General features: G+C 39.2%; 2 protein-coding genes across 8 annotated transcripts in view; one reads left to right on the forward strand and one right to left on the reverse strand.

Annotated features, from left to right (window-relative positions):
• Positions 1-295: 295 nt before the first annotated feature.
• Positions 296-4594, reverse strand: pld6 (phospholipase D family, member 6). Of its 3 annotated transcripts, none has more exons than XM_017457182.3 (4): positions 4546-4594; positions 3617-3816; positions 3249-3472; positions 296-1332 (listed from the first exon to the last, which is right to left on the reverse strand). In XM_017457182.3, exons 1-4 carry the CDS (start codon positions 4570-4572, stop codon positions 1052-1054), a joined length of 732 nt encoding a protein of 243 aa, XP_017312671.1. In that variant the 5' UTR covers positions 4573-4594; the 3' UTR covers positions 296-1051. The 3 variants fall into 3 exon arrangements, with proteins under 3 accessions (XP_017312671.1, XP_017312672.1, XP_017312669.1); XM_017457183.3 differs by lacking the exon at positions 4546-4594 and adding an exon at positions 4136-4526; XM_017457180.3 differs by lacking the exon at positions 4546-4594 and having other exon boundaries at positions 3617-4121.
• A 2426-nt stretch (positions 4595-7020) lies between these two features.
• raph1b (Ras association (RalGDS/AF-6) and pleckstrin homology domains 1b) overlaps positions 7021-22366 on the forward strand; it is a 71497-nt gene continuing 56151 nt past the window's right edge. Inside the window, exon 1 of one of the 5 annotated variants that reach the window (XM_047151140.2) lies at positions 7021-7308. The gene's annotated coding sequence lies outside the window, so the exon portion shown is untranslated. The remainder of the gene's footprint in view (positions 7309-22366) is intronic. The other 4 variants (XM_017457139.3, XM_017457140.3, XM_017457141.3 and 1 more) reach the window with 4 other exon arrangements.

A 22366-nucleotide genomic window follows, 5' to 3' on the forward strand; every position in this document is an offset into this window, starting at 1 on the left:
ACACTGATGAACAGTTCATTCATAAATTCGCAGACATATATATCACACACACACACACACACACACACATATATATATATATATGTATTAAAATAATACGAATGCATTTGTTTTACCAGTGACATTACTTAAGTATTTATGCCACTCATCATCGTACCACTGCCAAAAATAATAAAGCAACCTGTCTCAATGACAAATATGGATATTTAAGTAGAAAAATATCAGTAGAAACCTGAAATGAAGAAGCTAGCCAGATCCATTTTCAAAAATATATCTTTGAAATCAGATGATTATTACAGGTTAAGGAAACACAAACAGACTCTATAAAATGAAATGCTACCCAGTTTGGCATGCATCCCACAAATATTTCACTCTTATGGCTTACAGAGTTTATTGGCTGGACATTTTATTTTATTGAACCACTTTATCTAATTTGAGGTCCCAGTTTCATGACTGAATAGCTGGGTTGAGCAAGGAAAGTCCTGGCTGCGACACACACACACACACTCAAGCTTATTTCAGATGAAAAGACACTAAAGAACTGGAGGAGAGTATTTTTACACAAAGCCAGATTTATGCCAATAAAAGCAGATTTATTTTGCTTGAGTCATTGCAGTTTAGTTCTGCTCAAGTAGGACGCACGATTTCTCTTCCCTCTCAGCATCAAATCAGATTTTAAGCACAGTAACAGATACTGAGCATGGCAATCAATATGTATTTAGCATGTCCACCGTTCAATATCCTTGAAGTGGATAAAAGCGGATAAGTAGTTAAAGAATAAAAAATAAATAAATAACCAACAGTAATGCAATCATCTCCATGTCCCTGAAATATTTAAATGATCCAATAAAAACCCAATCAGATCTATACTCAAGAAAACATCATATTGAAATAAAACAGATTAATTTATACTTATAATTATATAACTAAGAAAAATTTTAATAATTTCCTTGAAATTCTGTAACAAAGCCAGAGTGAAAAAACTTCTCACTCAAATCATACTATATAAAACAAAAGTAATTAAACATGTCAAGACTATCTCTGTGTCCAGCTACTCGTCTCTTGCGGGAGCCAGCAGTCCCTTCGTGTTATTCCCACTGTGTGTTTGTGCTGGGTGTTTGGTCGGGTCGTTGGCCTCCCACAGCTTGTTGAACTCGTCCTCATAGGGTCGGACGAGCTCCGGCTCTTCGGTCACTATCACATTCTCCTTGTTCCTCTGCACCGCTGTCAGGGTCCAGTTGAGGGAACCGGTGATCAGCTTCTTGCCATCCAACAACGCAAATTTATGATGCATGAGCATGACGAAACCCTGCTCGTGCCTCACACAGATACCTGAAGATGGTAAGAGTTACAATTAGAATAAATAGTGTAGAACAAAATGTGGTTATTCTCCAAACTGTTACCAAAAAGTTGGAAGCACACAATAGTATTAATGTCTTTGTGTGCTGTAGCATTACAATTTCCCTTCACTGGAACTAAGAAGCCTAAACTTGTTCCAGCATGACAATGCCCCTGTGCACAAAGCAAGCTTTATGAAGACATGGTTTGCCAAGTTTGGAGCAGCAGAACTCAATTGCCCTACACAGAGTCCTGACCTCAACCCCACTGAACACCTTTGGAACACCGACTGAACCCCAGACCCCCTCAATCAACATCTGTGCCTGACCTCACTAAAGCTGTATGAGCAAAAATCCCCATAGCCACGCTCCAAAATCTAGTGGAAAGCCTTCCCAGAAGAGTGGAGATTCTGGTACTAAAGCTACAGAGAAGCTAAACTGGCAGTTTTCCTTTACTTGTTAGCTACTTGTATTTCCTTTGCAGTTTCAAACTCTGGATAGTGGTCTTGGCTCAACTACATTTAGGGTAAGAAGAAAATGCTAACTGTTTTGCAGAAATAGTCTCTGCCTTTTATGACGGTCACGGTGACATGTCACTTTCCAAGTTCACGTGATCAACACTCCGACATTTGAAGGATATTTAACAATGGAATATGAAATGATTTCATGCAACATGTTATACATGATGTAATTCAGTGTTGTGCAGTTATAACTGAAAGAAATGAGCGAGTGGAAGGCCATGTCTTCTTCACTAAATTGGCACCTCTGAAACAGCTAAATCTACAAATTAGCTTCCAAGTGAATAATTGTATTTGCAGAAAAGAGGACGTCACCTTTGTCTCACTCTTGCAGAAATGATCACATTGCTCACAGTCATAATAAACACACAGTACAAGACAGAACATGTTGAAGTTGTGTGGTGGTGTAATTAGAGCCGTGTACGCCTCCGGGTTTTCTGACGCACTCCTGGCTGTCCGATACATTTGTACTGGAAGACAATAAAACGCATTCACCCTGTTGAAGCAAAATATGACTCGCTTAAAAAATATTGGCCTTGATACTTGTATATAAGTGCAATATATAAGCACATCATTTTTGTGTGCAGTATGCTGATTATATGTTTTCTGTTCAGAAAACCAAACCCTTTTAACTCACTACACTCGTCTACTTGTTAGATTGCATGTTTTGTTTGTGTGTCCGCACAGGTGGAACCAGCTCCCATGTTAGGTGTGCCCCAACCGTCATTATTTTGAAGTCACCTGTTAAGTCTCCTGTGCCACAGATAACGCATCACTATTGCTCTTTATCTATTTTCCTTCTTAATCTGATTTTATTATATTGCTCAGTTGATTGTTTTACTTAATCCTAATGATTTATTTATGCAGCGATCTGTTATGCACTGTGAATTACACACAAAAAATTTTAAATATCAGATTTTTCTCATATAAATTCATAGGGGCGCCAACAACTGTTGCACACCTATATTTAACAAAGATTTAATTTTTTTTATTTATTTTTTTGATAAACCTGTGTTGTGTTTGCAATTGTTTGATATCCGAGAGCAAATTATTTTTGTGAATTTTTTGAACAAATGATTAAAAGGTTAAACAATAAAGACAATTTTTCACAGCCTTCTTTGCTCATATTTACCAAGGGTGCCAATATTAATGGAGGACACTGTATTTAATTTTTCTGCTATTTTATTCATCTGTTTATGTTCAAATGGTATTCCTGAATTAAATTACCGTTGAGACAAGTGTGTGATGATGATGATCTAGGAACACAGTTTGCATGATGATCAAGCTTCCAGTAACATTAGCATCATTAGTCTCACAGCTCCAGAGGTGCAAGCTGTAACTATATAACATTGATGAACTAAAGAGATCTGCAAGGTGCCTGCATTGTCCGTACCTGCCTTGCGTAGGACGCCAATCTGAGAGCCAGTGGTAGCCATGTAGTCTCGATCTACGAGCACTCGCACCCGTACACCCTGGCTGTGTAACAGCAGCACGGCCCGGCTCAGCTCAGCATTGGAGAAGTTGAACAGACAAAGGTCCAGCGACACACACACTGAGAGAAGGTGCTCCAGGAGTCTGGAGAAGGGTGTGTTCAGGCCATGAGGGAGGGGACACAGACTGTGGGCCAAAGAAAGTTTATAAAAAAAAAAAAGAAAGAAAGAAAGAAATAAAACTTTCAAAAGCAAAGGAAAAGAACATGCAGCACATACAGAACCACAGATAGGCTCCTTTAATTGTAACACAATATAACTAAAAAGTCACCATGGATGACGGCTGCCTGGATTGTACAAGTGCTCCACACACGCTGGCGGTGAAGGAAAGAAGAGAACCTCCTTCAGGGGCTGACGGGAAACTCTTCTGGGCCAGAGACGCCGAGTCAGCAACCAGTCCAACCCTTCCAGGCCTAATGCGACAGCCACTGCCCCGAGACCGAGCATCTTCAATAATTCCGCCAGAGACATCTCGCACAGCACAGACAGAGGAGAAGTGGTGAAAGTGACATTTAAAGATCTATCAAAGTAATCTACAGGACAAATACATTTCCACATACTGAGATAGCAGAATGCCTTGCAATATATTTTAACACACTCTTAAAGTAAAAAAAAAAAAAAAAAAAAAGCTCTCAATTTAAATCTACTTGCCTATTTTTCATTGACCCAAGTTATTTCTACTTGTTTTTACTTTTTACTCATTGTTCTGATTCATCAAACCTTTGCACACTGTATTTCTAAGTTTTGGAAAGCAGCATGTTGCAATAATTTTTAGTGTATTGTGATGTACCTCTACATCCGGGTAACATCCTCTTAAACCTGTTTAACAGCTAGCTAGTTATCTAATAAGCGACTAAACTCAAAGCCCCATTCAGATACGCCAAGACTATTTAATGATTTTTTTTTTAATGTATTTATTTTTTTGTGCAGCTAAATATTCTCTAATGCGGTGTTATATCCAGTTGGAGTTTATTTCTACAGACAATTTTGGATTATGACTAGCTAGACAGCTAACTTCGGAAACCGGATGCTACCGTTTACAAGGCTACGACCAACCAGGAGCTCTATTAGACCATGTGACGTTACCAGGCATCTTAGTTAAGTTGTAAGACATAGTCACTAAAGCTAATTATAAACAATAAAATAGTGTGTGGGCTACATGTATGGTAATAAACTAATTACTTCCGCACTAATTGTTACCTTGCGCCACCGCAGGCAGTTGTACATTTTTTGTTTGTTTGTTTTACATTAAATGATTAAATTAACGAATCGGTTCTTTTGAAGTGACCAAGCAAATTGATTCTCAAACACGAACGAGTCATGTGTATGTTGTTTGCCCTTAAACTGGATTATGTACTAGTCTAAAAGATACACATAATACAATAATACAGTGGACTTGTATATGATGTTTGTTTACTATTATTATTATATCTACTATAATATTTTGTACATACGCGAAATTATATTAAAATGCTAACGTTAAAGAGATTTGGTCAAAAAAATACCAACAAGATTACAATGGTTATTTACGCAGGAGTAACAAAGCTATCGTAAATTAGGTTTGAGGTCAGAGGCAGGGAGGTAAATTTCACTTAATATGCTCGAATGATAATATAATCCATTATCTGTTTGTTTCTGTATTGGATTTGTTTGGAGTGAACACTACATTGTAGATTCACTTAAAAGACTCGATTCAGTAACGTGACTCACAATTTGTATGTATGGTAGCATGCGGTTATGACCGCAGGAAAACGGGTTAAGGTTAACAGCGCCCTCTAGAGACATCGCAGTAGAAGTAGCTTTGCGATTTTCGTGATTTATGGGGTATTGCAACCACAACTGTTGAGTAGGATACATGAAATACGTGACATGTTACAGACTGAGAGACAGTGGGTGACATCCGCCACTCCAGACACAGACACACACACACTTCTACCACCCAATCCTGTTATAATTGTTGTACCTATTGTTGGTTTTTACTGTTCTTGTTGTTGATGTTCTACCCTGCTGGAAAAAAAAAACAGTAGAAACTCTCACAGAATTTGTAATGGTTATAATGGCAATTGTTTGGTTTTAATTTAAACTGTAATGATCCCTGTGGGAGGCACACAGTGGTTTAGTCATTAGCACGTTCACCTCACACCACCAGGGTTGGGGGTTCGATTGCCTTGTGTGTGCGGAGTTTGCATGTTTTCCACGTGCTGCTGGGATTTCCTCCAGGTACTCCAGTTTCCTCCCCAAGTCCAAAGACATGCATGGAAGGCTGATTGGCATGTCCAAAGTGTCCGTAGTGTATGTATGGGTGTGTGAACATCTATGTGATTGTGCCCTGCAATGGATTGGCACCCTGTCCAGGGTGTACCCCGCCTTGTGCCCCATGCTCCCTAGGATAGGTTCCAGGTTCCCTGCGACCCTGAAAGATAATCGGTAGAGAAGATGGATGGATGGATGGTCCTTGTGGGTCTCCACTGGTAATTTGTTGCCTTCTATTGGTGGCACGTTATGCCTAGTGGATCCCATTAGGGACCAATAATGGTAATGGTTTTAATGGTTAGCTGATGGTTTGTAATTGTATTTGTAGTGGAAACCATTCGAATTTCTGTGATGGGTTCTATTGGGTTTTTTTCCAGCAGGGTTGTTATCTCTGTAATATTGTTATTGTTAGTGTTTATATTATTATTATTATTATTATTATTATTATTATTATTATTATTATTATTATCATTCAAACACAGCCATGGCAGTAAATGTAGTTTGTGCTGAATTTATGCTATTTGGATTACTTGCTACACCATGCCTTTTGTACACACATTTAGTACAGATTTTTTTTTAGTGGATAATTTTCACTTCAAACACTGTTTTTGTTAATCGATTCATCAGTGTATTAATTAATTACTGGGTGGCACATATGGGCCCTCAGAGCAATGTTTTATAGATAACAGAATCACAAATTGCCACTAGGTGGAGAACAACACCAAGCTTTCTTCTACCATTGTGTCCTACTATGGCAGGACATCCAGCCTACAGAGATGCCCTAAATGTTTATGAGAAGCATACACAGTGTACCTGTAATACATGGATGAATTACTAATACTAAATATGTTTATGACATCCATCATTAAATGCATTTATGATTTAAAATAAAAGTGAGTATGATGCATGGATCCTGCGGTTTGTGTGATGGTCTCTTTACACCAAAACCGGAAGTACGTGCATCTCCTGAGGTAGACTTCCCTGATGTAACTTTGCACATCTATGATTTGTGTAACTCAGCTCCACTAATCCACATCCCAATGACCTAACATTATACAATACAATATATAAAACAACATAGTGTATAACATTTAACAACATATGTTAATATGTATAACACTGAACAATACACAAACAGGCGTTTTTCATGCTATAACGTTGCGTCCCAAATCGCACACTAAAGCACTATGTAGTACGCTTAAATAGTGCTCTTTTTGTTTACACTTGGTAACCTAGGTTACGTTTAAATGCGGATTTGCTCGCAGCCGGATAGTAACCGTTTGGCGACTGGGACAACTGATGCGCTCGTGCTCCGAACCGAACGCCGTTGATTGGTCTGTTTGTGGGTAATATGGGTGGGACTTAGAACGCCGCTGGATCTGTTGATTCGGTGAATCTGAAATGTGGGCGGGGCAGGAAATTGGACGCTAGGAGCACGCCACAGTTCCCTAAACGGAGAGAGAGAGAATGGGAGAAAGCTCAGAGATGTGTCCGTAACGCAAGACTGAAATAATAATAATAATAACAACAATAATAATAACAGTAATTAAATGAATTAAAAAAACAATAACAATAAAGAAAGAGCGTGTCTGATTGAGTGTAATGACGGTTTAAGTGCTGAAACGTTTGGATATTTACTTGATTTCATCTGGAAGAAGTGTCGGTTGGTTCTCAATAGGAACCAAGAGGATTCTTAGTGTCGCATTTTGGGTAAGTCTGTTCATTTAGTTTATAATTAAACACGGCTTGTTAACTGTGTTGAAAAATGGGGAGAAAAGGATGGGGTTGGGTTTTTTTTTTTGGATGTTGAGCTACCCAGAGACGGTTGGGAATCAGGACTCACGCCCTGCTGCTACTCCTCTTCTTGTCTTGCAAGCTGTTATTGTCTGCACCGGTAATGAGAAAATTATCCTGCGAGGACTAGAATTAACGCACACGTGACTAACATACACAGGAAGGACAGACAGATGGCTGTGTATACGGACAGTCCATATATTCATATATAAACCTGTCTATGCCATTATATAGTAATGTGTTCTAAAGAAAAACCTGCTTCAGCATGTGATGGATAGATACTAGGAGCGCATTGGGCTGTACAGTGAGTGTGCAAAAGCCAACCTTTACTGGGTGTGTGTGTGTTGGGGGGGGGGTCCAGTTTGAAAGAAAAAAAAAGGGCAAACACCTGACCGTAATTTGGTTATACAAATTTTCTTGACACATTTGATTTTTATCAGGTGTTTTATCAGATGCATGGCTAGTCTGAGGCACACATCTGTTACATCTATCACATCTGTTACACTTATCACATCTATCACATCTGTTACATCTATTGCTTCTGTTACATCTAGCACATGTTACATCTATCACATCTATTACATCTATCACATTTATTACGTCTATTACGTCTATCACATCTACTACTTTTACATCTAGCACATCTGTTACATCTAGCACACGTTACATCTATCATTTCTATTCCATCTGTTACATCTAGCACATGTTACATCTATCACATCTACTACATCTGTTACATCTATCACATTTATTACGTCTATCACATCTATTATGTCTATTACATCTGTTACATCTATCACATCTACTACATGTTTTACATCTGGCACATGTTACATCTGTCACATCTGTTACATCTGTCACATTTATTATGCGTATCACATTTATTACGTCGATCACATCTATCAGGTGCTCGTTTTATTCTCCACCTTATATTGGGTGTGGTTTAACTTGCCCGCCGTCTGCCTGCAGCCACTACAGCATACACACACACACACACACTATAGTATTAACACACACATACAGCATTAACACACACGTACACACAAGCTTTAAAAAGGTTTATTTTCCCCCTTACTGATAATCTAAATGCACACTTTGATACATATTAATGCTCCAGTATCATCGACGCGTATGCAAACGTTCCCATCACGCTTAGTTTGAACATTTGCATGTTGTCCGTGCTGTTTGAGCTCAACTCGCCTCTTATTATTCTGTCTTAGGTCAGATGTTTTCCCTTCTGAATTGCATGTTCAGTCCCCGTGAAGTGCACGTTCTGTGTCCCCCCCCCCCCCCCTTCCTTCTGCAACACCCACGTTTCGTCCTCATGACGGACCTCTTAATAAGCTGACAAGCTGAACTGGGTGTGTGAGATCCTACAATGTGCAGTGCGACACCAGGATCCGGGAATACTGCCCCACATATGTAAACTACACTGGAAGTCACGTCCACGTCCACGGCAACTAGACCTACACAAGATTTCATTTACCTTTAGAAGTCTTACAAATCTTAAATCGTTCCAATCCAACTTGTAAAATCTATGATGTTGATTTCAGAGCTCTGTGTCTCGGGTGATACCTGTTCTTAAACCCGAAGAGACAATGTTGAGATGTTGCCCAGTTATGTGAAGCACCGGACATTATTTGTGTCCTGTATTTACATTCAGGGTCTGTGTCGTCACTCATCCTAGCATGTGTTTCTGGCAGAAAACATGTCTGTGGATCGGATTGAGGAGAGAGTTTCAGATCTATATCAATCCTAATTCCAAGACACAGAATATATATCTTGTTTCAAAGAAGTCCAAATTGTTGGTCAGTTCATCTGCGTTAATCATGACCGTATCAGACTACTCTGCTTAGATAACCTCGCAAACATTTCAGACAGACGGCTCAGATCCATTTTATTTTCATTTGTGATTTGAACAGTCTCAGACAAAGTACACACTAACACAGGTCAATTTGAAAATACATCTTTACTTATGTTTGTCTTTCCATCCGCACTAAAGCGCAATACGGACGGGACTAGTTTTCTAAACGTAGCTTGAGTTATAGTTCTTATCACCCGATATCTGTGATTTAGTGTACCGATTCGGACCGGACCGACGTCTCCGTGTTTATTACAGGGGTGGGAGGGTCTGTTTTGTACATCTGGGTGTTGCAGAAGATCACATGCTCTGCATGCATTGCGTACATAAGTACTTTTAAATGTAAAAAGTAAAAATTTTTAGTTATTTTTTAAAAACTTGCTAAAATAAACTTCACACGATTTTATTGAACTGGCTGCTTATAACAAACCCACTATAATAAAGATGACTTATATAATTAAAACATGATATAATTGAGTGCAGAAATGAAGGTGAGTGATCACCTGACACTGATATTACAGTGGCCAGTCTTAACAATTGACGTGGTTTGGCTCTTCTTGTTGATTTAATTTTTTTTTTTCTTCGCCGGGTAGCAAAAACATCTACATCCATAGCACACGTAAGAGCTTCTACGATCACAGACATTCGCATTCGCATTATCACAGACGTTCGCATTCGGACGGGATTAGGTTTCTCAGACGATCACAGAGTTAGCCGAAAAACAGTAGGTAATTTGCTCTGGAATTTTTACAGAGGTTGTGTGAGAAAAACGCAGATTTGACAGATTCGGACGGGATTAAAAAACGTAAAATATGTCTGTGAAATACGTATTTCTCTAACACCCCACTGGAAAACTAGTCCCGCCCGAATAGTGCTTAAGACAGCGTTTTTGACTGCTAAAAATGTATCTTTTGGAATCTGCTTTCTAGAGTGAAAATGGAAAACTGAAAATTTAATTTTCACCATCTACTGTGGGATTTAAGAAAAATGTTGCCATGTGATCTTCACAATTCCAATATGTCACAACTAATTGTGATGTATTAGATATTTAAATTTCATGTATAGCTGCATTGTATAAGCAAAGATGAGCTGTGCACAAAAATGTGTTTGGTTCATGTTGTCAAAAACAAATGAAAACCATTTTTGTTATTTCTTTCACAGCGTGTTAAAGATATGGCAGAAAACCAAAAGACATGACCCATCACTTTTTTCTTGTTTAAGGACTTTTCCGTTCTCGCTACTGTTCTCCATCTTAAAAATGTTTTTAAAAAAGTTAAATTGTGATTGGACTAACAAAAAAAAAATCCATCCTAAATTCTAGCTAGCTAACTTTCTCTAGCCTGGTATGACTGTGTACACACACCTGTATCGTTACCATAACGACCAACAACCAAAAAAATGTTATAAACTATTAAAAAAGAAATTAATTGAAATTTAAAACCGAAAGACATCAGATTTGCTCTTCTGTGAGAAGTTTTTGTCGGTGGGATATTTAAAGGTGCTTGGTTTCTTTTAATGTTGGCAAATGGAGTCACTTTGTTGGCATCTGATAAATGCAGTACTTTAGCCTACATCACAGAAAACTGTTCAGACACACTTTGGACAGTATCTGTATCATCACTGCTTACATCACACTGGTCTCCTTCACGTTTTGCATTGTTAGCTGAGTGATAACGTTTCGACGCATAAGCTTTTCCCTTCTGGCAGTGGAGTTGACTTCATTTCTCATTTCTCAGGCCAGTGGTGTATCATAACTCTGCACATTGTACCACAGTGGTAATGAGATGATTTTCTGGCCATTACCATCACACCACAGTCTGCCACAGAACGGATACAAGGCTGTGTTGTTTGCTTGCCGTCTGCACCAGTGTGTCTTGGCTGAAAGCAAATACAAGCTCGAGGTGCGGTGTTTACCCATGTGTGCCTCAGAAAAGAGGCCATAGCACTCAACGGAGGTTACACGAGGTGAAGCAAGTCATGTCATCAGGATCTCGTGCAGCGTTAAGCGCTTTACTGACAGAGCTGTCCGATGTAACCAGAGGCTGAATTACACTTTGCATCCTGCTTGAGTTTGAGATGGGGAGGAAACGGAGATCATTTCTGCTTCATAGACCCCTCCTTTCCGTCTGGTGCTGACATCCACACTGAGCTGAACGGAAAAGGCGACAGCAAGTAGTTTTCCTCCTCAGGAAATACCCGCTGAGTCTTGAGCAGAACCGGACAGAGACGAGACGAGGACAGTTATCTTGCTCTGAATATTCAGTCAGTCTTATTTACAATCGTCTGCTGGAGCCTAGATTGTCATGGTGTCTCGGTGGGACTTTCAGCATGATGTGACGATGACGCTCCAGTTCAGATGTACATCAGGCAGATCTCTTTCCAAAGTTTGTAGCATGACCTCAAGCGAAGGTGGTGGAGTCATTGTGATTTTTCATATGTTGTCATGTACCAATGTGAAAAGTCCAAAAACCGTCACTTCAGTAGTATTCTTCAGAAAGGTTATTAATCTATTTTGCTTTTTTAAAACAACATTGCTGGTAAATGATTAATTTTCATAGCAAGTAGGATAAAATGCTAATCCAGTACCGCAGACATCAAACGTGAATATGGGAATGTTGTCACCTGCCACATCAGGCAGTTGCAAACATGTTGATATAATGTACATGTGGGTCAACATGGTGCACATGCACGGTCAAGCAGGGGACACGGATCAGGTTGGCTCTTCAGTCAAAGGCTATGAAGTAGTCGCCTGTTTGAATTCTCCCATTGATTGACTCTTCTGTACAAAATTAGTCGACTAGATTCAGGGAAAGAAAAAGATTGAATGGTATCAGCAGGATTTGGTGATTTTCTTGCTTTAACAAACCTGCTGTCAATTCATGAGCTAAATCTGTTGTCACCGTAGTGGAAGGGTACAATGAATTTCCCACTGTACCACTTTACAAGTCAAATTGATGATCAGTAGAAACTCTGGGATCGATAGTTTTTCTGTGGACATGTGGAAGCTGAGTGTCCTGTTCGTGGTTGTGAGATGTTGGGGAAGTCCTAATGCTTGGCACCAGCATATCTGATGAGAAAAGCAACTGCCTAAGGACTTACTAATGCTCCTCAGGGGGAAGATGAGAAGAAAGCATTGGTTGTGTGCTTGAGAATGTGTGTACAGGGTCACCCTAAGTCCATTAGCTGCATGCCTCTGGGGTCATACAGTGCATTTATGTGCATCATCCTTCTCAAAGTGAACAGATCTCTTTTTTTTTTTTGCTTTAATCTAATGAGCTCGACAGTATGTAATGGCTGAGAACTAGATGGGGACTTTGATGCTTTGATCTAGCATGCTTGACACGTACAGGCCAGAGGGATCCCACACAAAAGACTGGACTCCAAGGTGGTGTTGTCTTACCATAGCTCTCCTGAGGGTCTGAGCTGTGTTTTTGGGGTGGGGGTGGGGGTTCAAAGAGACCTCTAGGCTGACATGAAGGACAGTCATCAGGCAGGGTGAAACAAGAGATGACATCCTTGGCTATTCAAACCCCTGTCACTGGAAGCAGGTGGGCAGTGGTGTATTGGCGAGTGTCAGGCTTTGGACGCAGTCGAGACTCTAAAGCTGATTTGTCGCCCATCGCTTTTATGGGAACACCCTGGTGGCACTAGTCGACGCTTGAGCATGTTAAATTGGGGGGAAAATGGTTCTCTTTGAATATAGGCCACTGCTGCCTCATTGTATCAAGCATTCTTTCCTTTTATGCAAATCAAATAATGTCTGTGTTTTGTGGTTCACCAGGTGGAGGTACTCATTCGATCTTTATTGGCGCTACTTCTTTTGATGTTGGCTGGTGTCTCGTGGCATTTAGATTGCTACTGTGTTAGCTGTGGTCGGCCAAGAGATGGGTTCCACCCCTACAATCATGCAGTTCTCTTTGCTTTTCATCGACAGCCTTGGATGCCAGAGCCTCTCCCATAATCATTTCCAAAAGAGCTTCTTAATACAAACTCAGCAAAGAAAAAGAGGAGGTGGTAGAGACAAGGAGTGAGAGAGAGTGCAATAGAGATAGCCTGTAATCTCCCTGCAAGATATCTTAGCATATTTGATCAAATAGTTCATGATGGAACTGTTCCCACCTTACTGCTCTCACTTATTCTTTGGGCCAACATAGCATTTTGTAACAAACAAAAGCACACACTCGAGTCAGATCATGGAAGTGTTTTATCTTCTTATTTGGTATTGATGACGACAAACGCAACGGCAGGTGGTGTGTTCCACGTTGTGGCTCTTGTTAACAGCAGCGTGTGGTCAACAACAGGTGGCTTGAGTTCGTTACCGTTTCTTGCTTTAGGGCCAGTCCGCTGCAACACTGCGGTCATGTGACAGGAAGCAGTTGTCCCAGAACACTTCATATTTTTGCAGGTCTAGCGTTGATCCAAAGCTGCGACTTGTTATGTTGCAGAGTGTAGAAGATGCTCCCCTGTGCATTCCACATTGTGGGCTCAAATAAGCATGACCAACCAGCACTTAAACAGTAGCACAGAAGATAAAATGATATCCATTTTTTTGGACCTGTTCTTGAATTCCACCCTGGCTGAGAAACAATCCATTGTTTGGAAGATGACCTCTTTCACAAGTCCTTGAAAATGAAAAAAATAAAATAAAATATTAGTGCTTGGTATGTCCTTGTAGTTTCATTGCGTGTATCCAAACAAAGCCTGTGTCTAGTCGTGGACAAATTCAAACCCAGTGATTTTCCGCAGTGACCCATATTCATATTTATCAAGTGTTATTTAGGCGTGATTAGTGTTTGTCCTCAAAGAAAAATACATTATAGTTAGATTTGGGGTCTTCAGTTGTATCTGCTTAGGTTCATTCCAGCCAAGCAAGAGCCCATGAGATTGGACAACCCTAAGTTAGGGCGGGTCATGGTGCCCGGATATTATGTGCCCTTGAACACTTTATGAGCCTGTTTACTGGCAGTCCTATAGGGCAGTCTATACTGAATGCAGTTTGCTGACTTTTCAAGCACATACTACTGTACTAAACAGTATTACAAAAAGTGTGGCAAAAAAGCATGTCTGTTTATGACATGACCAGTATGGGAGTATATGGTTTGAAGGAGGAGTTGTAGTCCATTGGCTGCTACTTCATTCATTCATTCTTTCATTCATCAATTTCATTAACTGCTTTATGCTGGTGGGCTTTGCCTTGGGAATACAAACTGGATGGGATGCAAGGGGACCATGTACGCACACATTCCCACCTAGGGACAATTTTTCATAGCCAAAATCCATGTACTGGCACGTTTTTGAGAGGAAGAAGGAAACCAGAGAATATGGTTGAAACACACAGACATGGGGACTATGATAAACGTTTTTTTCTTTGAGGACAGCCATGATACAGATGGGTGATAAATTAAAGGAAAAACCAAGAGGTACCAGAACAGCTTCAGTGTGTCTTAGCATTGATTTACAGGTCTCTGGAGAGAACTGTACTGAAGAGATGAACGCCATTCTTCCAAAAGATTTTCCCTCATGTGGTGTTTTGGTGATGGCGTTGGAGAGTGCTGCGTAACATGCCAACACAGAATGTCTCATAGATTTTCATTAGTGTTGGTGAGTGTGAAGTTCATAGCGTATGATTTTCACCATTTCCATTCTAATCAAATCATTCAGTGATCCATGTGGATGGGGGCAGAGTCATTGTAGAAGAGACCACACCCAGGATGTAAATGTTTCATCATAGGATAATGGTGATCAGTCAGACGTACTTCATATGGATTTGCAATGAACCTTCCCTCTAAGAGGACAAGTGGACCCAAGCCATTCACGTAGAAGGCTGTCAAATGGTTTTTATATGCTAAAAAAAATATCAGGAACATTATAAGCATCAGTGATTTTGAACAATTCTGTTCCAACTGGTAAAACCATTCTGGAGCTAGCAAGTCTACCAGTAGTTCGACAAGTCCTAAATCAGTAGTTTTACTCAGTTATATACATATAAACCCATACTTTTACAGGCAGCCAAGAAGCCACAGAAATGAAGGCTGTTCATTCCCATGTTTCCAGTTCTATTTCCAGTAGGATTAAGAGCAGAGACACTGAGAGGATTCACTTGAGGGTGTTTGAAATCCCAGCTCATACACCCCTTTTACCTTATACACGAATTCCTCATACGATACTCCTAAGTTGTGTCCCAAATGACATACTGTACACTTATACTATGCACTATACACTCTGCCATCTAGTGTATGAATTTTAGAAGGGTCGTATCGTCTCAAATGGCACACTTTCGGTATTGTGTGAACCGGAAGTATATGTTGGTTCCCGGTCGAGGACAAATCACGTCAAATGCACGTAATGCGATGGCGCTAGCATTTGCAAAATAGCCAAACAGATAGCAAAAATGAATTGGTACATTTTACTCTTTATGTTAATGATTCCTTTTATGCCCAAAAAGACCTCAGCCACCGTCAGACACCGTGTAATCGTCTCCGCAGGCGAATTTTGCTCGCACAATTTAAAATCAACATAGTAAGTTGTGGTTGTGGCTGCTGGCAATGTAAACATTTAAGTTCAGCATCTGAGCCTGATATACGTAGCCCCTCCCCATCCGCTACTTAAGGAAAGCTGCGACCGTTGAGTGCATGAAGTGTCCATCATTCCATACGTTGTTGTTTTTTTCAGTTGAACGAGTGTATCATCCGGGAACTTAAAGTGCACTTTGTCTTTTGGGGTTTTTCAGTGTGAACACACTCATCACACTATTTATTCTACAAAACGGTGTAGAATAGTGTATGAGTGTGCGATTTGGGACGCACTACTAGCATTTCTAAGTGTTCTGTAAAGAACAATATGTGGATTTTCTTGATCAACATGATCTGGTTCTACATGGAAGAGTGATTGTGATATGATCCTGATATTATAGTATTTCTCTGACGCATATCAAGTTAAGTTCATGCTGAAATTCTGTCTTTAGAGAGATGATTGGACAGTAAGCAGCTACTATAAAGACAGTGATGGATAACTGGCTTAGCAGATCATGCTTGTTCAAAGGAAACTAATAGGAAGAATCTCTCAACATGGCAGAGAGTTTACGAACTTGACACTACGCATGACTACAAAAAGCTATGGTGTAGATCGGGGTCATTCACTGGCGGACCCTGGTCTGGTTGCAGAACCAGGAAAAGTATTTCAGCAGAACCAAACCAAGCACTAAAAATTTATTGTAGCTTAGTAGTCCTTGTGTAGATCTTCAGAATAATGAATCATGCACCCTGTTTCTGTTTTTGCCTTTCATATTCTAATAAAAATAGACACAGCATGGCATTTTTGTGAAATTTGTTCCACATATGCGCCCTGAATTATGGCTGTAAAATGAGCCTCAAAAGACCAAACATTTATCAGCAGTGAAGGAAGTTGTGTTGCATTCACCTGGAGCATCCAACATGGTCTAAAGAAAAACAGTAAAAGAGGTTTATTTCTTGTAGTTCTGGACAGATGTATTGCGGTGGCACTCTGTTTCTCGTCCTCAGCCATGGTTGACCCCTGCTGACCCCACTGATCTCACCATGACGACAGGCTTTTCTCCAGCCAGCTGGAATAGCCATTATGGAGGTTCCTTCCCCTCCCAGAGTTCAACATGTTCTCATGCAACGAGCTGAGGAAAACCGGCCACTCCTCACAGTTTGTCTTTAAAATCTGAGTTTGCTGAGAGTCGGTTCAAGTGCACACTTGAGCATGCAAGTACACAGAAACCTTTAATCACCCTTGTGAGCTCGCTCCTCCAGTTTCTCTGAAATGTTGCTCAAAAATGCTAATCAGAAATTATTTCAAGCAGACCGTTTAGACAGGGGGACTGATTCTCAGTGTGAACCCATATCATAAACATTTTGATAGGGAATGCTATACTGCAGTTACACATACATTTAGTGTCATGTAACAGGATTTTCATCGGTACTGAAGAGATTTTGCGTCCTCTTTAAATAACCGTAGAGCTTAACTAAGACATAATGGTAAGAAACCGGTAAATTAATTAGTTAATAATCAGCCATCTGCAATTTCTTACATTTTTTCAGAATGAGAAAATAACAGCTTTTTTTTACTTTAGGTCATGGCTGTTTTACTTTAATTAAAAAGTTAAGTTAATAGTAAAGCGTAGACTCTGGATAGAGGACGTGCACATGTTCTGTGGTCAGTGCTCGCAGAAGTGAAGTGCTCTCATGTATAACAGTTTCTCTGCATGCTCACTTCACTGCTATATATTCACGAATATTTTTGTTTTTAATGTCCACTCTCACTGGCACTGCTCTGCCCACTCAGATCAGTTAGCCTTGCACCCTCTAGTAAACATATTGTCTAAATGCCAAAAAGATGCACCTGTGCATACCCGAGCTATGCACAGACATGAGGCGGTGACCCTGTTTTAAAAGTTGTCACAGATTCAGTCTATTCCCCTGTTTGAGAGTGGGTTTTAAGCAGTCTTTTGAAACATCTCAGCATGCTGGTTGCAATGTGATTCACACATCTCAGGCTGCATAAGACCATAGGATGATTTTTTGTTGGCACAATAGTGCACGGTTCCCCGCCCCATCAAGCAATCTCCTCTACACTAGGTACAATACATGTGGTATTTATGTAGGTCATCACATCATCCAGAATGTTTAAAGGTTCAGGTGTGTACACGTGTAAGAATCCTAATGTCCTGCTATGATTTTCAATCAATCAAAATTTATTTTCAATAAATAAATGTACTTTTAGTTTTTTTAACTGCTGAGGTACTATTCCAGTGGTAACTGGGTTAAATGGTAACATGGGTTAACGATGTTAGTCGTCACTGGGAACCTGCCTAATTTTTTTATAGTAATTTTATTTTATGCATATTTATTATTCGCTTTAAAATTTCACTTTAAGGCTTCCGAGGTGTAACAACATAGTCTTCAAAAGATATCCAGTGCCACTGAATCATTGTATTATGTTACTAAATGTGCTAAATTCCTTAAAACTTGCCTTTTTATCTTTTTAAGTGATAAAAATGCATACTTTTTAGTATGATAATTTTTTGTTTTTCACTCTAAAGCGCTTTAAAATGATGTGCTGGTCATACGCTGCAACTTTGTTTCAAACCCATCAGTTTGTAACCGATAATTATGGGAATGAAAATGATGGACCATAGACATCATTGAATGCCAAGAAGGGTCATGCTGAATTTGGACCTTGCTGAGAGAGAAAGAAACTATGAAGTATAGCGAAGCTTAATCTTAATGCCGTCTGGTCAAACTTTTCATGCTCTGTTTGGATTTTAACTGAATTTTTTTTTCCTTCAGTTTGCAAGTGTTTTCCTTTCCATATTACCAGGTAATATGCAGTAAACTATTAATGATTCATTTTTAAACTCCATTGTGTGCTAAAATAAACGGATTACAGACCCATGTTGAGGATCAGACTCCACTGTATCCGATCTGTATTTACCTCTTTTCTTTCCCTGAATGACCTCTGGTTTGCTATGTTAAGCAGTTTATCTTGCGCCACGTTGTTTCCTCATGCTGTCTTTTATTGTTTATCTATTTCTTCTCAGTTTATCTCTGTTTTCATTCCCCACATGGCCTTTTGTTCACATTCCATCTCCAGATCATGACCATTGGAGAAATCTGTGATTTATAGCCTGTGAGATTTGTGGTGGGGAATGATTTAAGCATAAGTGTGTTATAGGAAGTTTCTTATTAGAGACTTATTATGAGTTTATTATTTATTATTTTATTGTTTATGATTTTATTATTAGATTCTTATTTGACACTGCCGGTGTCCTTTTATAAAGCGATGTCTCTGATCGTGGTAAATGGACACTTCTGGGTAGAGCTAGTTGATAAGATAACGTGATAAATATTTTAGATAAATACCTTAACAATTATGTGATAAGTAGGAAAATTGTTCACTGACATGTTTACAAATCGGACTAGTTTTATTATAGAGTGGTGTTTTCAAGAAGTATATGTCTATAAGCTGTAATATTGTATGACTATAATCCTGTCTATTTATCGCTTATTAGCTAGCTGGCTAATGTCAGCAGTTAAAATGTATACATAAAATGTATAGGAATATGACTTCGTCAGGCTAGCTAACGTTAGCAGGGGAAAAAATTAATGGAATCCTGTCACGTTAGTTAACGTTACATAACTATCTATAGTAAAGCCGCAACAGTGGAAATTATACACTTTACTGAATATAATTCAAAAATAGTCTCGAAATTCTAGCTTTAGCAGTGGAAGTTATACACGTGAATACAAGTTAAAATTCCTCTCAGAAATCAGGTCAAGTTAGCTCACCTTAACAAGCTGGCTAGCATTCGCAATTAAGAGTATTACAGTTTATAAATATGACATAAAATCCAATATGAAATCCTATCAGTTACTCTAAATGCTAACTGGTTAGCTTTAGCAGCGAAAATTATGGACTCTAGTTAGTATGACTTAAAAATCCGCTCAGAAATTTTGTCAGGTTAGCTCATGTTAGCTGGCTGACAAACACAATGTCTGAAAATACGAGCCACCTGTGTCACCCAGCTCTATTATGGTTTGTTTTTTTAGATATGTTTGTCTTTTGTGGAAGCTTCTTTAGATCTAGAGGTTTTTTAAATAATTGTTTATACAGCTAGTTTTGCTAGCTTTTCCATGAGAGACTATTTACTACAGAACACATATGATTATCTCATTGATTTTGGTTTCTAGCCGGCTTTAACTTATTCAATTTGCTTGTTTTCTCAGATAGATTAAGCCAATGCTCAAATTATTTTAATGGGGAATTTCTATTGGCAGTGTGAAATGATCACAGACATGACGAGCAGTATACCAGCTAAAATAAGTAATAAGTGTTCTGGCCTGAATTATGCCTTCCTGCTTGTCAGAAATGGAGGTGAAAATAGCCATACTGCAATCCAGGGACTCTAAAATTTGCTGAATGTGAAGCGTGCTTGGAACCACAGTTTGTGTGTGTGTGTGTGTGTGTGTGTGTGTGTGTGTGTGTGTGTGTGTGTGCATGCACGTATGTCTGGAAATTATTAATCCTCTGACTAACACCAACTCACCAGCTTCACCACAAGCAACAACACACTTCCTTTCCATTTTACGAAGTGGAACATACTAAAAGAAGAGTATTTTTCAGGATAGGCTGGAGCAACCAGCTAATGTCAAACAGTGGAAATTACTCAGTGTCTCAGAGATGAGGAACATTTAACAGTTATGTTGTCCATATTAAATATGTTTTGTCAGGTTGTAAACGTTAAGAAATGGTTAAAAAAAAAAAAAACATTGTAAATATGAACCAAGTATGATGGTACCATTATCACTAGTTTATGCTAATCTTTTGTTTTGTTGGCACTTTGTTTAACTTTAGCTCAAAACTCAACAGTGTGGTCTCCATATGAATTATGTATCTTAAATATGTTATCGATGTTGCTCTCTCCTGTGGTATTGAGTCCCAGTTGTGCCAGTTTTGTTTTTAAATGTTCTCAGTCTTTAATGTACTTTGAAAGACAGATGTCCTTAAGCTATCTTCTTAAACTCTACCTAGTCAGACTTCTGTGCAGGTTTAGTGATTATAATTAAAGAGCAACTCAACTGTTTTATCCACGGCCCTGTGTTTAAACACCTTCTCCATCACTGTCCTCTAGCTGACCTGACATAATGACTGGTGAGGGGGCGTCACCAACAGAAAGACTCTCCTTAATATTTCTTTGCCAGTAGATGCTATATAGACGTGTGTATTTTGGTCATTTTCACACCTGCAATATGCAGGCAAAATGAGCCAATAATTCCCCAGAGCTGATCACGACTTTAAAAAGCACATTGTGTTCGTGTCTTCGACAAACCACAGCTGGCAGAAAGTCTTTGGCTGTTCTTTAGCACATGTGGTGGCTGTCTCTCAGGTCTTTATTTTTGCTTTGCATGTGTTAAAATGCAAGGCACTTCAGCATTGAAAAGGAGTTAAAAGCCCGTTCAAGCGTTATGACCAGTGCCACTTAATAAATAAATGTTCATTGTAAACTGAGTGTACAGAAAGCAGCTTTGCATGCACTAAGCTTATTTTGTTGGCTTTTATTTGATGGTATACAAGGCTTTTCTTTATATATAATAATCTGATGGTCCAATACAGATAGCACCAAAATGTAGCTTCAGGCACCAAAATCCCAGCCAGTATAAACGTAATGTACGAGTCTCAGGCAATGCGAATGAAAAAGTCTGACCTGCATATTAATTGAATATTAAGAAATTAAACCATAACGTTTGTTGTTTTGTACTGGATTTCGCACTGCATTCAAGAAAACAAAATAAACCTATGAAAGCAATAAAAAATGAATAAAAACAGCCTCGAGGAGTTTGGAAATCATGCCAGCATGTACAGCAGCTTTGCAAGAAGTTATTTGCAAGATGTGTATTAAGATAAATCACCACAGCTGCCTTTGTAGATTTAACTACTGCAGTCAAAAAAAGATTTAAAACTCAGCTCTGTTTTTTTCCCAGTTTCTCATAAATATTTTAAAATCAGTCCGTACAGGATTTCGCTGAGTTTTTTTGTAATTGTTGCGGCCAAAAATGCTTGACGTTGCTGCGGTTTTTAAAAAAATTTGCGATGCAACTTGCAGAGGGTATTTTTTGCCGAAAACTACTTGAATCGGAAAAATTGCAATTTGCACAGTCTTTCACAGTGATGTTTGTTGGTAAATGAGACCTTTTTAGTTGTACTCATGTTCGACGAACGTGAATCAGAAAGGGCTTTGGCTGATTGGGAGTTGTGAAGACGTCTTGGCCCGAAATCTGCGGGAAATCTGCGGTAATTTTGCAAAATTGCAAACTCCTCAGGATGTTTGCTTGATTTTGCGTTCGTTTCTGTGATCGCAAAATCCTGGAGGGACTGTACAAGTAAACTTCCCATCACTACTGGACCATTAAATCTCTACATTGATCAGGCCTGATTTTTGGTGTTCTCTCTCTAGCATCAGGTAATGTGTACTTTGTCTCCATAAGCCACACCCCCAGGCCAACCCTCAACTTTAAACCAAAATAATGTTCAGTTATTTTACAATAAAGTCTGAAATAATTAAAGTAAGAGATAATACAGCATATTATAATG

The sequence above is a fragment of the Ictalurus punctatus genome, chromosome 26, assembly GCF_001660625.3.
Source record: "Ictalurus punctatus breed USDA103 chromosome 26, Coco_2.0, whole genome shotgun sequence".
Classification (NCBI taxonomy): Eukaryota; Metazoa; Chordata; class Actinopteri; order Siluriformes; family Ictaluridae; genus Ictalurus; species Ictalurus punctatus.